General features: G+C 40.8%; 1 protein-coding gene across 4 annotated transcripts; it reads left to right on the plus strand.

Moving 5' to 3' along the window:
* The first annotated feature begins 3523 nt into the window (after positions 1-3523).
* Positions 3524-23608, plus strand: MFAP3L (microfibril associated protein 3 like). Of its 4 annotated transcripts, none has more exons than XM_063156204.1 (4): positions 3549-3606; positions 12568-12614; positions 15178-15570; positions 18425-23608. In XM_063156204.1, exons 3-4 carry the CDS (start codon positions 15291-15293, stop codon positions 19285-19287), a joined length of 1143 nt encoding a protein of 380 aa, XP_063012274.1. In that variant the 5' UTR covers positions 3549-3606; positions 12568-12614; positions 15178-15290; the 3' UTR covers positions 19288-23608. The 4 variants fall into 4 exon arrangements, with proteins under 4 accessions (XP_063012276.1, XP_063012274.1, XP_063012273.1 ...); XM_063156203.1 differs by lacking the exon at positions 3549-3606 and adding an exon at positions 4131-4213; XM_063156206.1 differs by lacking the exon at positions 12568-12614 and having other exon boundaries at positions 3524-3606.
* Positions 23609-24445: the final 837 nt, after the last annotated feature.

Here is a 24445-nt window from a genome sequence, read left to right on the forward strand (position 1 = left end):
TGGTCCACTTGTAGAGGATAAAAAAAGGAACCGCCCCAGGAAAATGACAAATCCAGAAATGCAGAAGAAAAATAGTTAGCACTACATGTTATTATGAGCTACACATACAAACCACCAAAAGTTCATGAGCTTCATGCCTAATATTTTTTAATTTATTGTGAGTTGTTTCAAAAGGTAGGGAGGAGAAACAAGAACAAAACACAAGCCACAGTGCCCTGGGACACATCAGACTAAGGTATTTCTGAAAGCTAGTTACCAAAAAAGGGTGGCCTTTTTGCAAGAATGTATGCTGGTTAAAATAAATTAATAAATCAAGTGCTTTGAACTAGCACCCAAGCTGTCTCATTCAAGGCAGGAATACCTATCCCCTCCTGTGACATCTCCTCCCACACCACTCTGGCATGTTTGGTGCAGACCAAGGAGCTCCCAGGACCACATGATTTCTCCATCTCCATCCCAAGATCTCTTGTAAGCCTTTCAGTTGTCCACATCTTTCCCAAAAAATAGGATGGTACTCAACAAACAATGCAGTGCTGATCTAGCTTGGAATTTCAGTCTTTCACATGGGAATAATGTGATTACAGTTTATAGTGATAAAGTAACAATCTTGGGTAACAGATATAACCAAAACTAAAACGCTGTTAGTATTTCAGAAAACAATTTAAATGAGGTAAACGAGCATGCTGAAGATATGTATCCTGATAAATAAAGTTATTTTTTTCTCATCAGTATTAATGTAAGATCTAATTATACTTGGGGCTAGAGTTTTTTAAAAAGAAGCAAAAGAGTAACATCACCATACTGAAACAAGATATTTCTCATAATCAAAATTTCCTTTTTACTTTATGAGAAATATGGCAAGCTAATTTCTATATTGAATATCCCCTCACGTATTTATGTTGACTGGCATATTAATACAGCTGGTTTGCTGAATACTATTTTAAAACTTCCTTTTTCTTTAGTTTCTCTGCTGTTACCTTTCATTGCGTGGCACACAAGCTTGTCTCAGCCATTCCAGTATGCCACTCTGCCTAGGGGATGGAGGGACTATAAACACACAAAATGTACAATTTAATCTTATCTTAGATTTTTTAACTGCATGATTACAAGGCTTCCCTGATTAAGCTGTTTAGATAAAACTATTAGCAATACCAAAGTTCTGTTTGCTCTAAGGTAAAAGGCTTCCTTTAATCAAATGATGTTATAGTTTTATAGGAATAGAATCTGGTCACTGTAGAACTATGTATGAAATGTCAGGGTTTACCTACAGCAGGTATTAAAAAAAAACAAAAACAAAAAACATTGCTGATTTTTAAATTAATGCATTTTCATGTATCTAGAATAATATTATATAATGATTATACCTAGGTAAAATAGCAAGCTTTTTATAGCTTAACCAGAGCTAGGGTACATGTCCAGAAGACCTTTTATAGTTCCTGCTCAAATCAGTGGGCCAGTCCTCTGCATGCAGCTGGTGCAAGCACTGTTGGAAGGTGGGATGGAAAAATGCCTCACTAAGTCCACACTCTCACCTGGCAGGTGATAGTGATCTCCCAGGAAAGGGCATGGAGCAAATAAGGTGGTGGCTGGCTCCAGCCACTGAACAGGCTTATGTTCACTGAAACCTGAGGAGCCTGAAAGGATAGACCAGACCCTTCCAGAAGGAAAGATGTTTGACTTTTCCAAATATAAAAATTCAGCCTTGTATCACACATAGCTCTGGCAGGCAGAGTAGATCCAGACAGTGGCAGAGTGTTACCTGACTTAAAGGAATTTGTAAGACTGGGCACACAACTATCTGACTAGCTCCAGCATTAATTGTTAAATAAATTCTACTCAATTGTGTTCAAACCCAGTACTTCAAGATAGGAAGAAGGAAAACCAAGTTCATAATTAGTGTGGTCAAGCTAGCACAAATGGCAAGTCAGTGCCCAGCAAGGACCCATGACTTAAAACAGCTCCTCCCACCAAGGAAGACTTTGCTGGAAGAGTTAGTAAGAAGCACACTCCTTGGCTGATTCCCTCAGCTGCCAAGTTGGACAACACCAAACGCATCTTTCCCCCCAATTTTCTCCATTCAGGAGACACTGAACACAAGAAGCCCTGGCTGTCAACAGCCTGATCTCACCAGCACCTGAGTGAGTACTGCATCCTGAGTACTGGATGCACCCATGTTCAAGCCCTGCATTTCCTACATGCAAGGTGATGGGACCCAAAGCCCAGGCCCTTGGCACAACCAGCCCAGCTCCCTGGAGTGAGTCTGCCTCCCTATTTCTGCTTTGCTGCTATTCCTCTTCAGTTTCCTCTGGGCTGACTGTAGACCTGATTTGATGCATACCACAGTGTACTTCACATACACCTCCCCCTGCAATGAAATGCAGTCCAGTTTCAGCAAATGCTCTCTCATCTGACTACTCCTCCATGAGCAGAGGAACTTCAGCTACTGCTCCCTGGAAGCAATCAGAAGAGGATAGTAAGATCAAGGTCCAAGCCTGACTACAAAAGTACTTCAAACATCTGGAAACACAGACCTCCATGGTTTAACCCACTGGTCTTGCCACTCAGCTGAAGGTCACTCTGCATCCTCCTCTTCTGATGCCACAAGGTTAGGGAGGAAACACGGGAGAATGGCACAGGACAGCGGCTCAGGACAGCATCGGCTCACACCAGATCCCTGCCAGATTCCTGCCTGCAGCTGGCCACCTACATCCTAATCCCTTGCTCGGCAGCTGCACAGCTTGCACAGAGAGCACCAACCAAATTCAAGCACTTTTGCTCAAGCAAAATGACAGCTTTACCCTCTGCTGACGGAGCACTTAGACATGTATAGTCAGTGTCAGCTTCCCACAGGCTGGGACCACCTCAGACTGAGTTTAAACTGGAGCTGGGTGCTACAATCCCGTTAGGAATAAAGCCCTTGGGGGAAAGCACGTGTGCCATTCCTCCGAAGCGCAGCACTTCGGTTCTCAATATTATCTAGCCTTGTTGGGGTATTATCCCTTTCCTGCAGCACTTGCTCCCGCAAGTGTCTCTGAGAAGGGATGCGGTGACCGGCGGGGGCTGCTCCGGACTGCCGGCTCCCCTCGGGCAGAGGGGGCTCGCACCCCCCGCACCCCCCACGGCGGCCCCGCCACCGCCGCTCGCTTCAGGCCTCCCCGCCTCGCCCGCGGCCGCCGCACGTCCCTGGCCCCGTGTCAACCCCGCGGCCGGGGGTTCTGCCGCCCCCGCGCCCCCCGCGGGCCCCGGGGCCGCCCCCCGGCCCGGCTGCGAGCATGCTCAGTGCCGCCCTGACCTACTTTCCCCGCCGGAGCCGGCAGCGGCGGGAGCGCACGGCACGGCACGGGCACGGCACGGCACGGGCACGGCACGGCACGGGCACGGCACGGCGCGGCACGGGCACGGCGCGGCACTGCGGCAGCGCCACGCTCCGCCCGCCCCGGCCCCGGCCGCGGCCGCGGGCCCGGCCCCGGCATGGTGCTGTGCGGGGCGCGCTGAGGGGCGCGGCGGCGGCGGGCGCTGCCGCGGGGCGGCGGCAGCAGAGGCGGCAGCGCAGCGACACCGGCAGCGGCACGAGCGAGCGAGCGAGCGGGAGCCGCGGGCGGGCAGGTGAGCGGCGCGGGGGGCGCGGGCCGCGGTTCCCCGGCGGGCGGGCGGGCGAGCGGGCGCGGTCCCGGAGGCGCTCCCCGCCGCCTCCACCATCGCCCCGCTGCCGGCACCTGCCGCGGCTGCCGCTGACCTGCGAGCCGGCCCCGCTGCCGCGGTGGCTGCGGAACTCTGCGGTGAGCCCCGGGCGCGCTGTCCCGCCGGCGGCCCGGGGGAGCCTGGAGGGCCGGAGCAGGGTCCGGTGGCCGTGCCGGGGAGCGCTGCAGCTCGGCCAGGCGGGCACGGCGCCTCTACCGGGGCGGCTGTCGCTCGCTCGCGGCCAGCCCGGCGTGGAGCGCGGAATCTCCCCGCGCAACGGGAGCGCACTAATGCTGTGTTCAGCATGAAAGTTCAGGAGATTATTTCAAATCAGCACCGAGTCTTGAAAGACAGTGGGTTTCGTTAGGCAAAAAAAAAAAAACCAAAAAAAAAAGCTAACGAGCCCGAGGCTTTACTGAAGCTTTCCAGCTCCTGCACGCAGGATGCTCGCTGCTGTCCCGCTCTGAGAAGGGGAATGGGAGGTGACACCCCAGTGCAGAGACCTCTTCGATGAACCTGACTTCAAAAAGAGGTGAAGTTGTGCTGCCTTAAATTTAAAATAAAGAATGCCTCCTGATATTTTGCTTCAATTACCCTTTTACTTCACAGGCTAGCCTCATAAGATACTCAATTTCATATGTGAACTAAGATAACTGGAATCTAACACTTCAGAGTTCTTGTACAGAGTGGTCCTGAAATAATCTTTTGAATCCTGTTTCTTAAGAGGGCCAATTCCAGCAGTGTTGGACAAGGGAGCTTAAGAGAACACAGAGCGCTACTGAGCAGGCACTTTTCTAGTGCATTTGTCTGGAGAGTCTTGTAAGAGACTACACTTCCTAACAGCCCTCTTTCATTTGTTAAATTGAAGCATCTCAAATGGAGCTACCCTGATAAACCCACTTGGGGAAATAAAAATACCAACTGTGGCAAAATCCTAAATGCAACCTCATTTGGTACGTTTGTCTGAAGGACTGTAAAATTATTTCAAAAGAAGGAACACAAAGGATTTAAGGAGAGGAGAAATGTAGCATTTTCATTCTTTAAGACATTATATTGTAATAGAGTTCCTCTTTTCACTGCAGTAAGACAAATTACAGCAGATTTTTTTTCAGTAGAGATGATGTTTTGCATGGCAGGAATCCTTTGTCTGGCTTAGTGTGTACAGTAGCGACAGCACCATTGATATACAGCAACCTTGTAGCTGCTGTACTAGAAATCCTTTATTATTAGAAATCTGTCTCATTCGGATTGCAGCATATCAACATCAGTTGATGCTGAGTGCAGCTCACACAGCTGGAGTGCACATTGAACACTCTTTTTTCTGAAAATTTTGGAGTTTTCAGAGGCCTGGACAAACAGCACAACAAACAAAAAAAAAAAAATGTTTTGTGTCCACTGCATATTTCCTGTCCTGAAGGTTCATAAAATTTAGAGATAAAATCAGTTACTCTTAAAACATTTAACACATGGTGAGAGTGTGGTAGTGAATTCTGAAGTGACCTATATTGTACAGCTCCAGTTGCCCTCCTGCCCTGTCCTGTCCCCTTTGCCTCTCTGCAGTTGGACAGGTCCTGCATGAATTTGGAGGAGGAGGATGGAGTTGGCACAGAACCTGGCTAAAGCACTTTATTCATTGCTTTAACCAGGGGAACAAAACCCAAACCCAGCCAACAGAGGGTCACATTTGTGACACAATGGCAGGGGCTTCTGGGGAATGATTTAAATGGGGGAAAAGACCAATCTCCATTCCAGTTTTTGTCTACAGAGTTTGGAATGGGGAGCTGGCATTTCTTTTGTAGTTTATGATTCTTGCCCAGTGTAAGGCACCAGTGAGATGTGAATGCAATTTACAACAGGGAGAGTGAGCTTGCCAGCAGCTACAACAACCCGTACCAAGCTCTGCTAGCAAGGTCTTCTTTCTCTCCCAGCAAATTGCACCTTTACTAAAAGTCTTTGCAGGCACAAATGCCTCTGATCCTACTTTGAGATGTCCTGGATTGTAATAATATGTCACCAGAAGACTTGTGTAAGACCAAGGTCTTAGATACTTTCTTAAATTTTTCATTCCTTCAATTCTGAGCTGCCATCCATTCATGCAAACTTGTGAGCTTTTGCAAATATCTCTCTGTATCCTTAATTTTGTTATTTAGTTTTGACAACTGGCATTTGACCGTGTCATTTTCTGCCCATATACAGATCCACCGTAGAAACATCATTTCCAAGACAATGGAGAGGTTATCACTTTTTACCAGTTACTGTGATTAAAATCATCCATAGCAGCATTTTAGAGCATTTATCAGAAATAACAACCTCTATACAGATGTGTATAACTAACTTTGTTTTGGAAAAGGGCCACTATATGTGGAGGAATTTCTTATTGCATTAAGAATAACCTACCTAGCCCAGACCTAATATTTGATTGACATGTGTGTGCCATACTGAGAGTTTTATGCCAAGAAAAGACTCTTGCTGATATTTTTAAGTCAAGCAGGGGCCAGGGCACTGCAGCTGCATGTGTGTATGTTTGGTTCTCAGTCCTAGGTGTGTGTGTGGTACACACACAGTACTGGATGCTGAGAAAGTGATGTGCCTTTACTGTTACACTGTTCAATGTGGCATAGACATAACTGGCACACACATCTGAAATTATCGAGGTTCTTTAGTCAGCTCTTGAGGGCCTTCAGCTAAATTATTGCATGCACATGACAATATACAGTCGTGCTTGGAGAGGGCTGAATTGGTCACGTTTGGGTACAAGAAAGACTTGAGCTGCTGCATGGTGCAGGGCAAACTTGTTTGAATCCATCTTCTGTCCCCTTTGTTACTTGTGGAGGAAAGAGGCACAGACACCTTTAACCTGAAATAATCATTTTCAATTGCAATCAGTCATGAGCACTTAGATTCCTTTAAATTCCGCCTCTGACAAGGTTAATCCTGTCCTAATCATGGCATCTATGTGTAACCTCTTTGCCCTGTATCCCAGCAACCAATAAACATGAAAGCCAGCCATCAAAAATTATATCCATCTTACAGTGCTATAGGGATAGGGAAGAATAGTCATACTCAAATGTGTTTTGTCCTATTCTTTTTTCTCTTATGTTCCAAATAATGTGGGAGTCTTTTGTTAAGATAGCATAATATAAGCTATATCAGTGCATTGAAAACATTCAGTTTAAATTTTAGTTTAAACAGAATTTTTAGCCTGAAAAGTCCTTTATATCTTTGTTTAAGCAAAACTTAGTTTTGTATTTAAATGTCCTACATCTGGAGTCTTCCCTCTTCCTTTGGACAAAGAAAACCACTAGAGGTACTTAAGGGATGGTTAGCTTTGACAAGCACAGCTCAGAGGAGTAAGTGGAAGGAAGTGAGCTGGGCCACATTCTGCATTGCTATGTTCTTAGCAGAGTCTCATAAGCCTTGCCAAGAGCATATGAGATCTGTTGCATTTGCTGACTTTGGTTATTTAAACTTTTGGCAGAATAATGCTTACAGAGTGCAGGAATAAATAAAAGATACAAGGTGTGTAAAGAACATGAAAGATATGTAGAACTTGGTGAGGCCAGGCAGAGCTCAGATGTGTGCTGCACACATGGAAGTGTGGGAGGGATTCTCTGTGCTGCTTCATTGTTCCTCCTTTTTCAGCAGAGGGAACTCCTAAGCATTGATGCATCTGCATTTACTGCAACAGCAAACCAGCAGCAATGCTGCAAGTTTGCCAGGAGTTAAGCAAGGGACTCTTAAAGCCATACAGTTTCTGGAATAAGAGCTTTGTGTACAAAACTATATTGAAATGTAATTGTACAGCCTCCATATAAATATAAACACAGAGGAAATCTAGATAATCTATGTAAACAAAGTTTTTATTTCTAAGAATAAAATTCTTCAAAGCATTTATGTTCTAATAACACATAAGGTGAGCCTTGAAAAATCTCCACTATCAATGGTGTTGAATTTGTTTTATGATCTGGCTAACCTACAACTCAGTAGAACATTTTCATGACAGTACCTGCCTTGATGAAAAACAGCAAGCTTCTCCACCAAATATAGAGCATTGCTTTTGCTGCAGTCATTACAATACCACATGGAAAGAAAACTCAGATTTCTCAGTGCATATAAGAGAGCACATCTGAATTACAACTTTTTAATGAGAAGTTAACCATCCAAGTTGTCTGAGTGCTTTTGTTGCTTCAGTGTATTTTGTGAAAAGCTGATTTGATACAGCAGAGATGCTAGAATTACTGGAGCTGTGGCATCAAAAGCGGATTTTCCAGAGGTTTGGCGTTCTTAAGGTACTTTTAAATAACCTCTCCAATAATTACCCGACACCAACAGCCTTCATTCTTCTTTGGGTTAATGGATTAGCATCTCTTGAGTGTTCATGGACATCAGGGGAGTGCACATCAGACCATTCAAAGACATGGTTAAATCAATGGGTCCATTCCAATATTTAAAGTGAAGCTCTAGGATGCCATGTGCTTGCTAGTTTTGCAATACTGAGACATGAAGTAGGATAAAGAGAATAGAGACATGAAGTAGATAAAGAGAAACAGAGGAGAAATTGACAGTAAAAAATTCTAAAACATTTACACATGGATAAAGGCAACATGAAAACTCTTCCATTTTACAGCTGCTTGAATAGAAAGGCTTATGCTTCTTTCCCTAAATGGAAAGTCTGGATATAAAATTAAATTTCAATTACACTTTATTGCTTGCTGCTGTCTTGCTGCAGTGTCTTGTTACACTATGGAACCCTGAAAGTAAGACAGTTCTATCTTTATGATGCTTCTTTCCTTTGTTACCCCCTACAGTGTTGTGAGTGTTCAGACCAAAATAATTTTAGAAGACAAAAACTGATAATGACTAAGTCTTGATCAGGTTCTGCCATTAATGGCAGAATAAGCTACAGCTCTTGATATTTCCTTTTTCTTTTTTTTTTTTTTTTTTTTTTTTTGTTGTTACAAAACAGATTGACAAATGTTTGTCTGTAAGAACCTACTAATGCCTTCAAAATAAACAATTAATTTATAGGCTTCTTTGATATAACTTTTTTTAAGACAGGTGTGCTAAAAAAGGTCTCCAGGTTGCCATACTGAGAGCCCTTCCTATTCACTGCCCAGGGTCATACACTCAGAGCATAATGCATATACAGAAGTCAAGTCCCCACATTGATCATAGGCTGTCATAATTTATGAATCTGTTCTTGTAAATTATATACAGTCTCTCTTGAATCTTCATAGATTCCCAGCCCTTATTTTATCCTGTGTCAAGAAATTGAGACAACCACCTTGAGAGAGATGACTGTCCCTCTCTCCTCTGTCCTTGTGAGACCCCACCTGGAGTACTGCATCCAGGTCTGGGGTCCTCAGCACAAGAAAGACGTGGACAGGGTGAAGGAAGTCCAGCGGAGGGTAACAAAGATGCTTAGAGTTCCCTTGGCTGGAAATAAGTCTTCTCTGTATGGCAGAGAGGAGAGGTACTGTTCTTATCAGGTAAATGGAATGCAGAAGGCCAAATACCTTTTTTTTTCAGGCTGTAGTCAGCACTCTCAGCCTGTCTTATCATTCCAAAGTGCTGCTACTCAAAAAATTATACAGGAGCTCATGAAGACAATTTCCCAGCATCCCATATAGCAATTTTTAAGGTCAGATATATTTTTCCCATTGTTTTCCCCAAGGCAATTCTTGTATTTGTGTTTCTGGAGTATTTGAGTTTATTTAGGTTGGGGGGCTGCCTCTGGGGTCCATCTGATTCAACAGCCTTTTCAAAGTAGGGCCAGTGTATACCAGCTCAGTCAAGTTTTGAACTTCTCAAAGGATGGGGATTCCATGACCCATCTGGGCAACCTACTGCAGGGCTTGACTGACCTCCTGCATAAATATATTTTTTCATATTCATAATTTCTGTTGTTGCAGCATGTGTCCTGTGTCTCGTGTCCTTTCATGGCACATCTCTCAGAGGAGCCCATGTCTGTGTTCTCTGTACCCTCCCATGAGGTGGCTGAAGGCAGCAAGTGTGACATGAGGTTACTGAGCAGACAAGGCCAGGGCTCAGCCCTGTTGAAAGGTTTCCTAAAGTTCCCAGGCAGCTGAAGAGACTAAATAAGCATATAGCTGGGGGCTGCTGCCCAGCTGGGAATCTAGATGTGCAGAAGGAACTCTTCATCTTACAAACACCACCAGCAGGTCACCTATTCAACATAGCCAGGGAAACAGAAAGCCATGAAACTACAAAAGACTGAAATCCCCCACTCCAGGAGAATGAAAAGCAGCTCTTCTGGAGCCAAGCATTAATATTTTATCAACTGACAAATGAATAGAAAAAGAAGTCAAAATTTTTCTGCTAGTTGTAAATGAGTGACATTTCTTTTCCTCTGCATGTCTGGATCCTAATAATTAGACCTTTTCAGTAGGTGGTTCTCACTCATAAGCCTATGAACTGGCAGTGAGCTTCTCACCTGTGTGGCATAAGTTCTTTCATTTGCATTCCTGTTTCACTAACACTTGTTAACTTTTACTTTTGCCCACTCTTTAAAAGACATAGCCTATGGAAACCAGGAAAAGTGGCAAGTAGTTTTTAAATAATAAAAAACTAGCCTTAATTTTGTTTTGCAGCATCAGCCTTTATACTTCTTTTAGATAAGGGAGAGCTAGAATGAAAATAATTTACTTTTCTTGGTTACTTACAAGCCAAGGAAGATAGCATTGGGATGTTAAAGCTATAGGAGCACCATTTATGCATTATGCAGTGAGCTGGCTTCTTGTGCTTCACTTGTGAATTGAATGACCTCACAGTTAATAGGATTACACATTATTCCAAGAGTAAGAACAGGCCAGTCTTACAGATGTGAGCAAGCCAGGAAAAGGTATGCATCACTGCCCTCCTTTTCTGCTCTTTTATGCTCTGTCATCATGTTGTTCTGCACAAATGCAGCACTTAGAGCCATGACCCCACAGTCATTTTCTTTGGTGGCAATAGTATGGGAAGCAAGCACATCTATGACATGAAAAAATAACTGGCCAGTCAGAACATGTCTCTGATTAATGTTCTTAGATGTGTCTGTCAGTCCTAGATGTGTCTTCCATTTAGACTGATGCCTGATCTTGGACAGAGAAGTTGTAACTGCAGCTTTTGTCCACATTTTCACATTAATTAGGAGTAAAACTATCATGCTGCAGCTCTGCAGTTTCTGGAGCCCGTTCCAGGGGACTTCTCTGGATATATGTGCATAGAGAGCCTGCTAGAGTAGGCTGCCATGTAACTTAAAAGGAAAGCTTGTCATGTGTTCTCATTTGGCTCAAGTCTTTCCTCTCACAAGCAGTAAATCTGTTACTTTAGTATTTTCAATTTATACCATTTGAGTTAGGGAATTGAAAAACAGAACTATTTAATATATTGATCACTGACAAGCATTGTTGAGTAGTAAATGTTGCTCCAAATACAATACAGCAGGAGAGTTTCCTATATACATGTTCTAGGTGCTGGAGGAGAGATTCCTTTCATTCATCATGTGGGGATTCCTTTCATTCCATCTTTGGAGGAAAGCCTGAATAGCTCAAAATAGCCAGGGGTGTTCTTTTTCCATTTCATGCACCACAAATTTAAAAGTAAAAACAAAAAAATGTATATGTAACCACATTTATATTATATTATATTATATTATATTATATTATATTATATTATATTATATTATATTATATTATATTATATTATATTATATTATATTATATTATATTATATTATATTATATTATATTATATTATATTATATTATATTATATTATATTATATTATATAGTATTGTTCTTTGGAAGTGGTAGCTCACATGCTTTGGTGATTACACTTTTTCCATGAAATTAGCTCTTTGTTTTTAGTGACCTTTTCATGTCAAAAATGCTCCAAGACTCAATCTGTTCCTACAAAGCAAGTCTCAGGATTGCAGATGTCCTCCTTCTTTAGAATACTGTGTTACTCAGTCTAAAGGAGTTATTAGAGGAATCTTTGTTTTAGTTTAGTCAATCCAGCTTTCTCTGACTTAGGTCAGATCAAAAGGTTGCAGTTTTGGCTGCCTTCATCAGGTTTATCATGGGTCACAGCTAATTGCTGCCTCTCGTGGCCCAGATCCTGGGCGACACTGTACCCACTTCTCCAATACTCTGGATTCTCTTGCTGCTTTGCCAGATATCACTAGCAGTCCTATTTTGGTCTCAGTCTTCTCCCCATTTAGTTGTGTGATTAAACCAGAACTCGTTACATCATCTACGTTTAGCAAAGCAGCTGGCTCCCAGATCTGTGTTCCCTGATATACTCTGGCTGCTCTTGCGTCTGTGGCAAAGCAGGAGGACAGGAACTCTCAGCAAATCTTCCTTTGCATCAGCGTTTGGTGTGAGCACATTTTCTACCCTTTCAGTTCTCTCTCTGCTTCTTCCTGCTTTCCTAATCTGACTCTAGCATTTTTGGTCATGCCCAGCAGGTTTGCAGAGGGTCCTGGACATTCAGGTCCCAGCATGGCCACCCTGTAACTTTTTTTTTGTCATTTGGGGCTAAGAAAACCTTCTTTGCTTTCTTCCATCTCTTTTTGTTTCCTGATAACATTGGAGAGGGTGCACACCAAAGGAAATATTGCCTACTGCTTCCTAGTTGCCCTGGGAACATTTGTCTAAACTTGTATCTCAAAACACCATTCTTCAGAGAGATCTCTCCCTGTCTCCTCAAACATACTCAGGCACTTCCCTGGATGGCATATGAAAGCAGCAGCCTTCATTTCCAAACATTCTGCTTTAAACCTACTGCCTGATTATTTCTCATATTAGCCACCAAACTGTAGTTATTTCAAATAGAAATGTATCTACAAAGGTATTTAGTATTTTTTTAATATTCTGCATTCCAGGAACATACATGAGAGAGTACATTCTCAGGAGTAAGAAGAAGGAGTAGGTAAGGGTCTTACACAGTAGATATAAATTATTTATCTCTGTTTCCTAAGATTTACTGCAGCTATTTATGGTTCAATTCTGGGCCAGAATGAGGGAGTCACCGTTACCTTCAGACAGGGATCACCCCTTTGGCCATACTGTGGGCCAGTCACACTTGCCATCACTACACAAAGATGCCATTTCTGCTTCCCTATGCTCTGCGTTCAAAACAAGTAACCGTACGGAATAGGCAACGCCTTACTGCCCTCACACCTTCCAAACCTCTGCCCACGTCCCTGTGCTCTGTGGAATCAGTGGGCCATCAGCTACCTTGATCAGCTTCCTAATACACTGCTGGTCCCTTCCTTACAGATTTTCTGTTCATCCACTGTGGAGATGCTATTTCATTTCCTTCTGGAATGCAAATTGCTCTCCACAATAAACACTTTTTTTGACTGCTACTGATTTTTCTGCTGTAAAAATATATGATAGACCCAAATACAGTAATAACAAGGCCCAGACAGCAATTGGAATACACAGCTTAATCACTTTATATTATCTTTTGCCCTTCCCATTGTCCTAATCCAGCCAGTCTCTGTTCCTGCTCCTTTGCCAGGAAGTAAAATTTTTGCTTTTCTGTATGGCGCAATGCAGATCTGTGACACTGTACAGAAACATTTTATAGACTGAATATGTGTAATCATGAAAAATGTCAGTCTCCAAGGTTAATGGAGTAGTAGAAATGAGATGTAAATAGTTACTGAAGTGAACAGGCAGAACTGAAGGTTTTTTCCCAAACTGCTGACTCAGACAGAGTGTACCTTCAAAAGCACAGACTCTACATGCTTTGCATAATTGGAAGTAGATTTCTGAAGTCATTGTTTATATAGCTTTATATGACAAATGAGATTTGCATATTAATTTAAAGTTAAAAATTATTCTGTCTCTTCAAGAGAAATACTTCCACATTCAGTAATTATAAAAGCAGAAAAAAAACCAAGGACAGGCTTGAAGCTGGGACAGACCTCTACATCATGCCAGCAGTTTATTGAAACAAACATAGGTTTTCATTTCTAGTAATGATTTATCCTGTAAAATAGAAGAATTCATTTGCTTTTTCAATAACACTGTATCTATTTGTATGAAAGCAAGTTCATTGCTTTACAAAGAAGAGAGGATGCATAACAAAATGACCTAAATCAAGTACTACCAGTGCAAGATGGTAATGTGGCTTTCTTTCCTTTTTGAATACAAAAGAAAATAAGGATGGGGATTTTTTTACTTGTTTCTTTTTATTTTAGTGTTTTGTTTATATATAGAACTGCTCTTGGGAACTGATATTGTCAGCAGTTACTATGTGTGCTAAGGCAAATGAGTTACTATGAGTCAAATGTATATTTAAGAAAATAGAAACTCTTTTGAAATGGAATTGTTCATTTGGGGAAAGTTCATTAGATAGTTTCCTATATTCAGATTCCAGATAGATTTCTCTGTCTAATAAATTTCACTAAGTTTCAGTTATTTACCTTAGAGACACATCAGTAAAACCAGTATAGTTGGATACTCTGTGATTTTAGCATGATTTGTGGCCTTTAGACTCTTAAGTGAAATTTTCCAAGGTGCTCATTTTGAGGCCAACACTGTGCCTTCAGTCAGTACTGAATGCCAATTGTGTTCACTGGGAGCATAATGAGGCCAATAGAGAGCACTTTTGTAACCCCCGCCCCCGCCTCTGTCCAGAAACTGAAATCACTGCTTCAGAAAGGCCTCATTGTGGGTGATTAGTTGAAGGAAAATACTGAGGGAGAATGTGCAAAAAGTACACAGGCAAAGTGCTTAATATCATATAAGGAATGGAAAAGTCCTAACTTCATTTGAATCTCAAAGGAACATTAACCATAATTATGTTACTAGCATGTACTCCTATTTACGAATCTGCTCTAAAAATAACAACACTGCAATTACTTGATCAAGCATTAAATACCCTCTTTTAAGAATAATTTTCCATGCTATGTTTTAGCTCAGAGAGCAGTAGCTTAAGAAAAGTGAATGGTCTGAGATGTTTTGCTGTATGTGCTGCTGTGTTTGGGGAAAAACTGTGTATATCAAAGATTCCAGCACTAGATCCAAAAACCCGTCCTGGAATTGTTCTTTCTTACACCATGTTTCACAGTTCATCTAAGACCATGCATGTGATAGAGTTGCAGCACCAAACTGGTAGTGACCGCTTTTAATGTGCTGCGCCTCAGTTTTTCCTGTTGATTTTGCAAATGGTTAAAAAAAAAAAAAGGAAAAAATCTGTTGAACTTTGGCATAAAACTGTAGCTGCTACTGTAGCTAAACTGCTGCTAAGTGTCTAGGTGATAAAAGCTTCCTCCTACGCCTGTCACTCTGAACAACACCATTGTCAGGAAAATGTATGCATCTTTTTCCAGTAAGGATAAGGACTGTGATAACATTAGCATTTAGACAAGACACTGTGCTGATGATTGTGAAATGCATTAATGGATGTGTCACTATTTTAAAAGAGCATATCTAATGGACTGTTTATATATGCCGTCTCACTGTACTTATTTATTTTATAGGATATTTTAAGCATAAAATTGCACAGAGCAAAGTAGAACTCTCCTGTGACCTGCTCACCTCAAGGACTCAAGAGAATCAGTTCCCAGCCAGTCGGGTACACCACTGAAGGAAAATGGACATACTGAACAGCCGCCACTCTTTGTACTTTCTGCCCACCACACGCCTTGTCATCTTATTAGCAGCTCTGAGCACTGCAGAGGATGTGAGTAACAGCACTTTGAACCGCACCGACACACCCGGGGCCGCGCCGCTGGTCAGCTCCCGCATCGACCACATCATCGTCAGGGAGGGCAGCAGTGCCTTGATCGACTGCAATGTCCAGGGCACTCCCAGCCCACGCTACAGATGGTACAATTCCAATGGCCGCCTGCTCCAAGAGGAGGAGAATAAAGGTAGGATCTTAGGAATAGCACTGATGGAGCCTGTCCAGAGACACTTCTGATTTCAGCAAGTTGACAAATAACCTGGATTTAATGGCCTGGCTGTGGTATTTTCCTGTGTGAAAATAAATGAAAGCTTGGTGGCAGTTATACATTTTTTATGCACACCTTGGAAGAAAACAGTAACTTTTTATGTGTTATTTATAGCAACACATAGCAAGAAGCTGAAGCAATTAACAGAAATTGTAGACAGGCCTCTTTTCATTGGAAGACTTCATGTTTGTTCTGTTTCTCATTCTGTCCTCCTTTGTTCTTCTCTGGCACCAAAAAAAGATTCAAAAGCTGTTTCCCAACTCAAAGGAGGATTCTCATGACATATTAGTTTGTTGGCGTGAACTCAACACAGCTAACTCCCTGGTATGCCTGCTGTCTTTTATGTGCAGTGCCATGGTAGTGTGAGAAACAGGAGATGCCCTGAACAACCAACTGCAAAACTTATATAGGGCAGCAGTCAGAAGGACGGGGCAAATTTGAGCCTTCCTGGCTTTAGTAAAGACTCTTCAGTGGCGTTTGCTAGAGACCATAATTACACACAAGCTTGTTTTCCTTAAATGGAAGGTTTGGGTGATAATCCTAGTTATACTTCTAGTTATGCTTCTAGTGTTTGAGGGGAGTGTGGGTATATAAAAGGTGTTTTTCTCATGTAATCCTTCCATAGTGACTGCTTTGTTCACAGCATGATGAAATAAACTCTTAGTTGTTAAGATAGAGTGCCTAACTAATGGCTGACCTGCCAGCGAACTCTGCTGTGACAGGAGTAACAATCGACCCAGCTTGATGTGAAAGAGCAGTGTGTATCTGTAAGAGCTTACTGCATAACTGGTTATGTTTTACAGTGCAGCGTGTTATCCTTTTCTGAGTTAAGCTAGAGAAAGGAACTACTTGAGCTACTAAGCAGACTTTTGAACATGATTTGTGTGGTTGTGGCAACATACAGTGATTAGTGTGCTGGAGTGTTTTGCTAAGGTTCACTAATAGAAAATTTCCCCTTTACTAAGGCATCTAAATTTAGGTCTTTGTGTAGTCAGCTGAGAGAGGTAGCTAAACCAAACATTTAGGCAGATGAGCAAAAACTTTGAACAAATCAGTAAAAAGTACAGATGTAGTATTAAGACAACTTCACTTTAACTTAGAATTTCAACAGTGCAATACCTCCTTTAAGAGACTGTCTTTCTGTAAGAAATGTTTCCTAGCTTGAGAGCTTTCTTTGTGGTGTTAAGCATGGCATTGAATTGTTATCAAAACCCAGCAATGATACCTTTTTGAATCATTGTTTTCTTATGTGGGTCAATATGTCTGTCAGGATCCACTGGCATAGACCCAGTCACTGAGTTCAATGCCATTATGTCATTTATAACAGCTGGAGCCAGGATCCATCACAAGGCATCTTGTTATTTCACAATTAATTGAAATCTACTTTGCAAAAAAGGACCAGCATTCAAATTCAAAGAAATACTGAGCAGCAAATACTCTGCATTTTTTGTTGTACTGGAGGTGGAGGAAGAAGTGTCATCTGTTACAGATTCTAATATTTCCTCTGTAAATGAGTATTCCTCTGAATTTGCCTAAATTTAGCAGATTGGGGTATTTTTTTATGTGAAGGTCTGATTTAGACCAAGCTTTTATTTAGTCTTCATTTTTAAATTTCAGGCAAAATGATTCAGCTCTTTTCAAGAAATATGCTAGGATAAAAAAAAAATATTGTTTCATTTAAGTTAAAACTTCTAAGAGGATAAAAAGACGTAATTAAGAGCTGTCTGTACACATGAACGGAGGCAGGGATCTTTTGGGATTACTTTATACGTAGGCTTCTACTGGAGATAATGTGAAACAATTTGGGTAAGCCATGTTTAACTAGAAATCTTTGAGGAACTAAAAATCTTAATTCATTACCAATTAATTAAGTGGCAAATACAGTAACTGGGTTAATCCTGAATCACTTTAGCAGTGACAGGAGCGATGAGTTATTTGAAACAGGTTGTTTCAAATGCAGTTTCATACCTAAACTGTTCTGCTGTGCCAGGTTCAAAGAATATCAAGTGTGCATGTAGATGAAATGTATATTTCCATGCAGCAGACCAAGTTATCAATTATATTACATGGATAGAAATTACTTTTAAAGGTAAAAGAAGTTCTGTTGTGGTGTGTACCAACAAGGCATTCCCTGTCACCACTCTTCTCCTTTCCATCTATTTTACTCCTCCTATCCTACTTCCACCTCTTTAAAATTATACTTAAAAATCAGTTTCTCAGCACCTCAGAGGGTAGGCAGTGTAGTGTATGATGTCTAACATCTTAGGGGTTTTAAAGTTTGCATTAACAGAATTATATGAGATACTGTAACAAAACACCAAAAATAACGCAATTGTAAGCAAATGCATTGTCAGGAAACAAAACAAGGAGGGTTTAAGTAGGTTTTTCTGCCTCACAATCCCATTGATCCTTGTTGAAGGATCCAACTCCTTCAATTCACTTCTTTGAGGAAGTGTGACCTGTGTTTGGGAGGCTCTCTGGAGTAGTCCTATCTTTGTAGCCTAACTGACCACAAGATTGAGAGAGATGCATATTAGCATTTTCTGAGACCCTTTTAGGGCATGCTCTGACTATCCAAAGTTGATGTCAGGGATTTGACAGTAGTAGTAAGGCAGCTAAGATTGCAGGCCTTTATAAAGGTAAATTATTTGTCTTCCTGTGAACATAATTTCCTTCTTCCAAAACCTGAAGCAAGTTTGATAAAGCTGATATTTAAGACTATGCTGATCATATGACAAAATACTTCTAAGTTACTCTGTTTCCTCTCCAACAGGAAAATGGTGGTTTCTTGACAACGGGCTACTAAACATTACCCGCGTGTCATTTGAAGACAGAGGTAAATACACGTGTGTGGCATCTAACACGTATGGCAGCGTTAACAATACTGTGACACTGAGGGTTGTTTTTACCTCTGGAGATATGGGAATCTATTACATGATTGTCTGCCTTGTCGCTTTTACCATTGTTATGATACTGAACATTACTCGGTTATGTATGATGAGCAGTCATCTGAAGAAAACCGAGAAAGCAATCAATGAATTCTTCCGAACAGAAGGGGCAGAGAAACTTCAGAAGGCCTTTGAGATTGCAAAGCGTATCCCAATTATCACATCAGCCAAAACGCTTGAGCTTGCCAAAGTAACCCAGTTCAAGACCATGGAGTTTGCCCGCTATATTGAAGAGCTTGCTCGGAGCGTACCTTTGCCACCTCTCATCATGAACTGCAGGACTATAATGGAAGAAATTATGGAGGTTGTCGGTCTGGAGGAGCAAGGACAGAATTTTGTACGGCAGGCGGCGGAAGGCCAGGAGACCACCGAAACAGAGGAGCTTTACATGATCCCAAACGCTTTGGCGCGCAGTGAATCTCCCACAGGTGACTCGGACGCATCGTCACTGCATGAGCCACCTCAACAGATTGCAATAAAAGTGTCAGTTCACCCATTGTCCAAAAAGGACTGTATGGATGGTCAGTCACAGGAAAGCATGCAGTTGGACACCAAGGAAGAAGACACTCCTCAAACACCAGCACTTCCTGCGGAGCCCCCTCCTGAGCCTTCTGCTGAACTCAGTTCTGATGACACAGCATTGGCAAATGACAAAAATACATGTGTTATATATGAAAGCCATGTATGATAGTTACTCCTGAATCTATGCATAGCAGGAAAATCAGGTGGAGCTCTTTTAAAAATACATATTGTACTTGCCGCTAAGCCTTACCTGGAGACTATCATAGCAAAAGCATGTAAGTGGATTATTTGGCACTTTCTTCTCAGTTTGAGTTTAGTTTACCATGATGTATGGCAGAGTAATTGCTATTACATTAATATTAATTGCTCTTTTTGATTAGGAGTATTTCCAAAAAACATTTACCTCAGCATTTTCTAGGTTGGAGTCACCTGTAGTGGCTCCTGGAAGTCACTGGTAGTCTTTGGAGTAGGACACTTGAACATACTAAACATAAAACTGGTTTCCATTTCCCTCCTTCACTCTTGTTATTTCCATCTATTCCATTTTTGCAAATATTAACTTGTGAATTTGAAATATTGCCCAAGAGGCAGCACTCCAGTAGCCAAATAAAATCCTAATAGATCCCATTTACAAAGCCTGTTTGCTCAGCTGCATTGTGATTTAGAGGGCTATTAAAGAAAGTTAAAATGTTTCCATTTCATTTGAGACCACACTGCTTAGCCACATGGGAAATAGTTTTCCCTTTTTCATGGAATGGAGATGCCAACAATCATTTGTTTTGCATGAAGAAACAACTTTGAGGTGTATATTACAGATTGGAAAGCCATCAGAAAGTTGCAGTTCAACAGCTCTGCAGGGGTTTTTTGCATACATTTGAGCATTTTCTATGTTGCCAGAAGTCTAAATGGCAAACAACTGCAAATATGCAAGATGTCTTGTTTTGAAGTAATGTGGAAGCAGTAACTATGTACTACCTTACCAGAAGATATGCAGGTTCCATAACAGTCCTGCAAATGCCAGTAATCAGTTGATAACAAGGCTGAAATGGCAAATTACCCTTTTATTTGGCTTCTTAATTTTGGTATTCTGAAGATCAATCCTAAATTCATATATAAGCATCAATTTGAGAGTTTCATCCAAACTGAAAAAAAAAAAAATCAAGTGTCCTATAAAATTGCAAAGACCATCATGCAAACTGTTAAATGTGATATAATTGCGTTGAGATTTCGGGAACCTCCTACATGTAGGATGTTCACTTCTTGAGTGACTCTACCCCAGTAAAGCTTTAATGATCATAGCAATTGTGGCATTAAAAAGGATCAACATCTCTGCCAGGTAATGCCAGGAGTGGAAGGGAAGTAATCATTTCTCTTGCAGAAAGACAATAAAAAGTACCTTCTCTGAAGTGAGTCTGGAAAGAAATCACTTACAAGGAGTTTGTGTAGGGTTAATAGCATATTACTTAATTACCTGACACATTTAGTTTGACACTAATGAACAAACTATCATCTTATAGTGTTTAAAAAGGATTGTAGTAGAAATATACTTAAAATAAATCTGGAATCAGGTATACTGTAGAAAAAGAAATCTCTTAGGTCTGTGGGGAGATGATGCATGGATGGCTCTCTGGACATTTTAACAAAGCAGCCTCATCTCCATAAGGTGTCTGTTGGAGGCAATCAGTTATATTAACTGCACAGGTAATCAAGCTCAGACAAAGTCAGTGTTGCAGGTACATAAAAGAACCCTTGATAATGAACTGAGGTCTTGTGTCAACTTCCCTATGTTAAAGTGCAGAGCCTCACCAGCAGTGCAATACAGGAATACCCCATGACTTACATACGTGATGCAGAGATGGCTCCATATTTATCTTTCTGTGGTTACTTAAAAAAATACATGTTTAATAATGGACTTCAGATTTTACAACCAATTTTTGAGAAATGGCAGCATTCAAATGTCTCATTTTTTTGTGCTTACCACAGTGGCAGGTTTCTACACAAAATGTATTTGCACATGCCCAAAAGGAAACATGCAAGGGCAAAGCCCCATTAGGAATGTGACTTGAAATATTTGAGTTCCAGCAAAGCAATATAAATGTAAGACAGAAGTTAGTTTAAAAGAATACCATAAAGAACCTCACTTCTGACCAGTGTGATTGACAGTAGTATGATGCAAACTCTTAACTTCTTGTCTGAATCCAAAGGACATTTCTGTTTAGTGTTCACATCAGTTTTTCAAGTTACTTGATTTGCTTCTGATATGAAAAAGGACAAGGGCAGAAACAAAAGCAGCAACTTGCACTAAACTCCTTCAATTCACCTTAACATCCTGAGAAGAGGTACTTTGATGTTTCTGCCTGTCCAGCATTTACAAACAATGCCCGTGGATTCTTCAATTACCTATCTGGTGCCCAACTAAGATTGCACAGATAAGCAAGGATATTCTCCTTGAAAGCATAAAAATAACTTTTAAATTACACTTTTTTTAAGTTTTAAAAATATTTATTACAGTATTTTAATTTTAATCTTTTTAGATTATGAAATTTTTACAGTAGAGATCAGACCCCTTCATGTATTTCTATAGTGTTCTGACCCTGACTAGTACTCTCAGGCTGTCCTCCAGCCTCTTTTATTATTTATTTATTGAGAAACATTTGAGAGCAAACAATCCCCGTGGATTTCTTCAGTATCACTGTGTAAACTTCCTCGAAGATACAAATGATGTTTTTCCCTAGAGGCTGCCCACAAAGGGCACGTTTGAAGTACACACAAACGCACATTGCAAACCACATAGAAGCACCAGTACTTGGATTAGATCCATGCAATACTCAGAGGGCTGGATTCCTCTGTTGCAAGGTCACAGGGAACCCTAAATTTTCTAGAGCTGGAGTCACTCAGAGATAACAGTTCATAGGTAGGACTGCTCCAACCAATCTGGACATTTAGCTTTGTGTTATTATCAGAATAAGAACTAAAAAGCACTGTAGCTGAAGAAAATACAGATTTTATATAGAACCGATGGCTCTGGTTTCTGTGGTTTTTTGGTGGTTTTGTGTCTGCTGCTCAGTGTCTTATGCACCCATTATATGACACATCTAAGCCTAAAGCTTTTTATACACTTTCAGGAACTTCCTTTGTGGAAGACAGATGGGAAGCAAGACCCAAACCTGTCTTTCCTGTTCCAAACTTTCCAGCTGTGCTATTATAAAGTATGCAATTGTGTCTTGCAGTATTTCTTAGCAAATGGCTATTTTATGGTCCAAAAACACAATTACCAAACATAAAATTAATAATGACTCTAAGAAAAAATTAGCGTTTGCATTCTTCTGTATTTTCATGCACCTTAAGCACTTCAGGGGCATTAATCTGTTCCCATCATTGGACTATGCACACTTTTCGTTACATTTTTCTATTTATTGTACCACCAAACAGTAATGGTTCTTAAAACACTCAGAATCTGGAAAATCCAGTCCAACTGAAATTGCATTCTAAAAGCAAAGGAACACCAAGCCCGGCTAAATAAGGAAAAGAGATTTGCACAATTATATTTACACCATTTTCAAACAATCTTGCCAAACTTCATGAAAGATGGCTAGATTTCTGCAGCAGAAGAAATCAGTTGGATTTGAATTTCATACTTACTATTCTTTTTTCAGTAAATGTAAGACTGTACTAATCAGTCCACTTAAACATAGTATTCACTATCTATTTTCTCAACATTTTCTTTTTGAGCAGCATTTTTTTCCTGCTGATTCTTTTTTTGTTCTCTGATTCGAGCATGTTTCTGATGAAACCTATCCTTCAGGGGTTTTTTTTGTCTGTCATATAAAAAATTTAAAAGAACCCATAGACCATCATTTTCTGCAGGTTTGTTGGTACTTGGTAAGGCACAGAAGTACACTCCTGTGCTTAAAAATTACTGTATAATCATAAGACTTGCAAAATGGCATATACAGGCAGATGTTGATTTTTTTTTAATCAGTGCCTGTTTTATTCTAATGTAGATACTATGTCAGTTCCTTGATTTGCAGTTACCTTTTGACAAAAGTACTGTAACATATAACCAGGGCTTTCTGACTTTCAGTTTGGTCAGATTAACTAATTCTAGAAAGTGTTAACAGTGTCAGATTTTCAAAGTTCTCATGGGATATCTTGGCAGCATGCTATTTTAAGAGTTGGCCTCTTAAGTATGCCATATTTAGTGGGACAACTGAAAGCTTCTTAGATGCAAAGGAAATGCTTGCACTAAAGTCTCGTAAGTTATATTTCATTTATTATGAAATCCTTTTTGATTTTACAAGAAATGTAAGACAAACATGAATGTGTTCTTTTGAGAAGCAGTTGCTGTATTTTGATTTAAATAACTGTTATGATTTTATAGCTCACAGCCGTAAATCACAAAGAGAAAAGTTCATGCTGAAGTGGCAAAATGAAATGTGATGTAGCTTGTACATTGATCGTTGTTTCAATAAAGAATTTGCACAGAGCCTGCTGAGTTTGTACACATTCAACAAGATATTTACAGTGCCACAACACCACTTTCCCACAGAAATGGATACTTAATAGCATACATCCTGCACTAATTTTTGGAATAACCAGCTCAAACCTTTTCTATGTCCATTTTTTTCTCTCCCTGTCTTACTTTCCTATACTTTCTTCTGTCCCCAGCAGCTCTGCTGTGACACTTCTCAAATAGGAACAGAATGAAGTTAGTTGTCAGGACAAGTGTTTCTCCACCCCAGGCACCTCTGTTCCAAACTGACCTTTTATAAGTCCCCAAATGGATTTTTTCCCCCAGCTGTACCAGGCTCTAATGCTGTGTATTATATTTAGCTCTCTGGCTCCCAGGCCCAAACTGAGTCATTTTACTCTTCCAGTAAAGGCTGACTTTTGAGTCTGTGGTATCATATGTAAGTTTGTAAATTGGGCAAAGACAATAATGTAAACTGAAGCTAAGTTACCAATTTCTTTTTCAAAATCATAGTGTGTGGCAGCAAATTATAAATGTGGCAGACTTAGGACACTCAAGTTATGTTATGAGAAGCTATTTCATACCACAAGACAAGGCAAAAATGAGAAAAGAAAATCCAGCCTTGCATAGCATAAAGAATACATGTAAAACCTTGCTTATGATTGAGTAGAAATTCAGCACCACTATCAACTCATTTTGCCATTCCATAGCCAGTTTCTGTTTTGAGAACAGATTCCTGTTACATCTACTTTTAACCACTACCTTTCCTATGTGGCTAAGGACCTTAAGCATGACAATAGTAGCAAAGTTATCTAAAAAAAGAGCCTTCTCTCCCTTATCTGCCATTTTAAAA

Source organism: Melospiza melodia, chromosome 5 (genome assembly GCF_035770615.1).
Source record: "Melospiza melodia melodia isolate bMelMel2 chromosome 5, bMelMel2.pri, whole genome shotgun sequence".
NCBI lineage: Eukaryota > Metazoa > Chordata > Aves > Passeriformes > Passerellidae > Melospiza > Melospiza melodia.

Coding starts and splice junctions, on each gene's coding strand:
- MFAP3L (XM_063156206.1), top strand. CDS start 15,291: ATGGACATACTGAACAGCCGCCACTCTTTGTACTTTCTGCCCACCACA. Junction 15,571..18,424: donor CCAAGAGGAGGAGAATAAAG/GTAGGATCTTAG, acceptor CCTCTCCAACAG/GAAAATGGTGGTTTCTTGAC.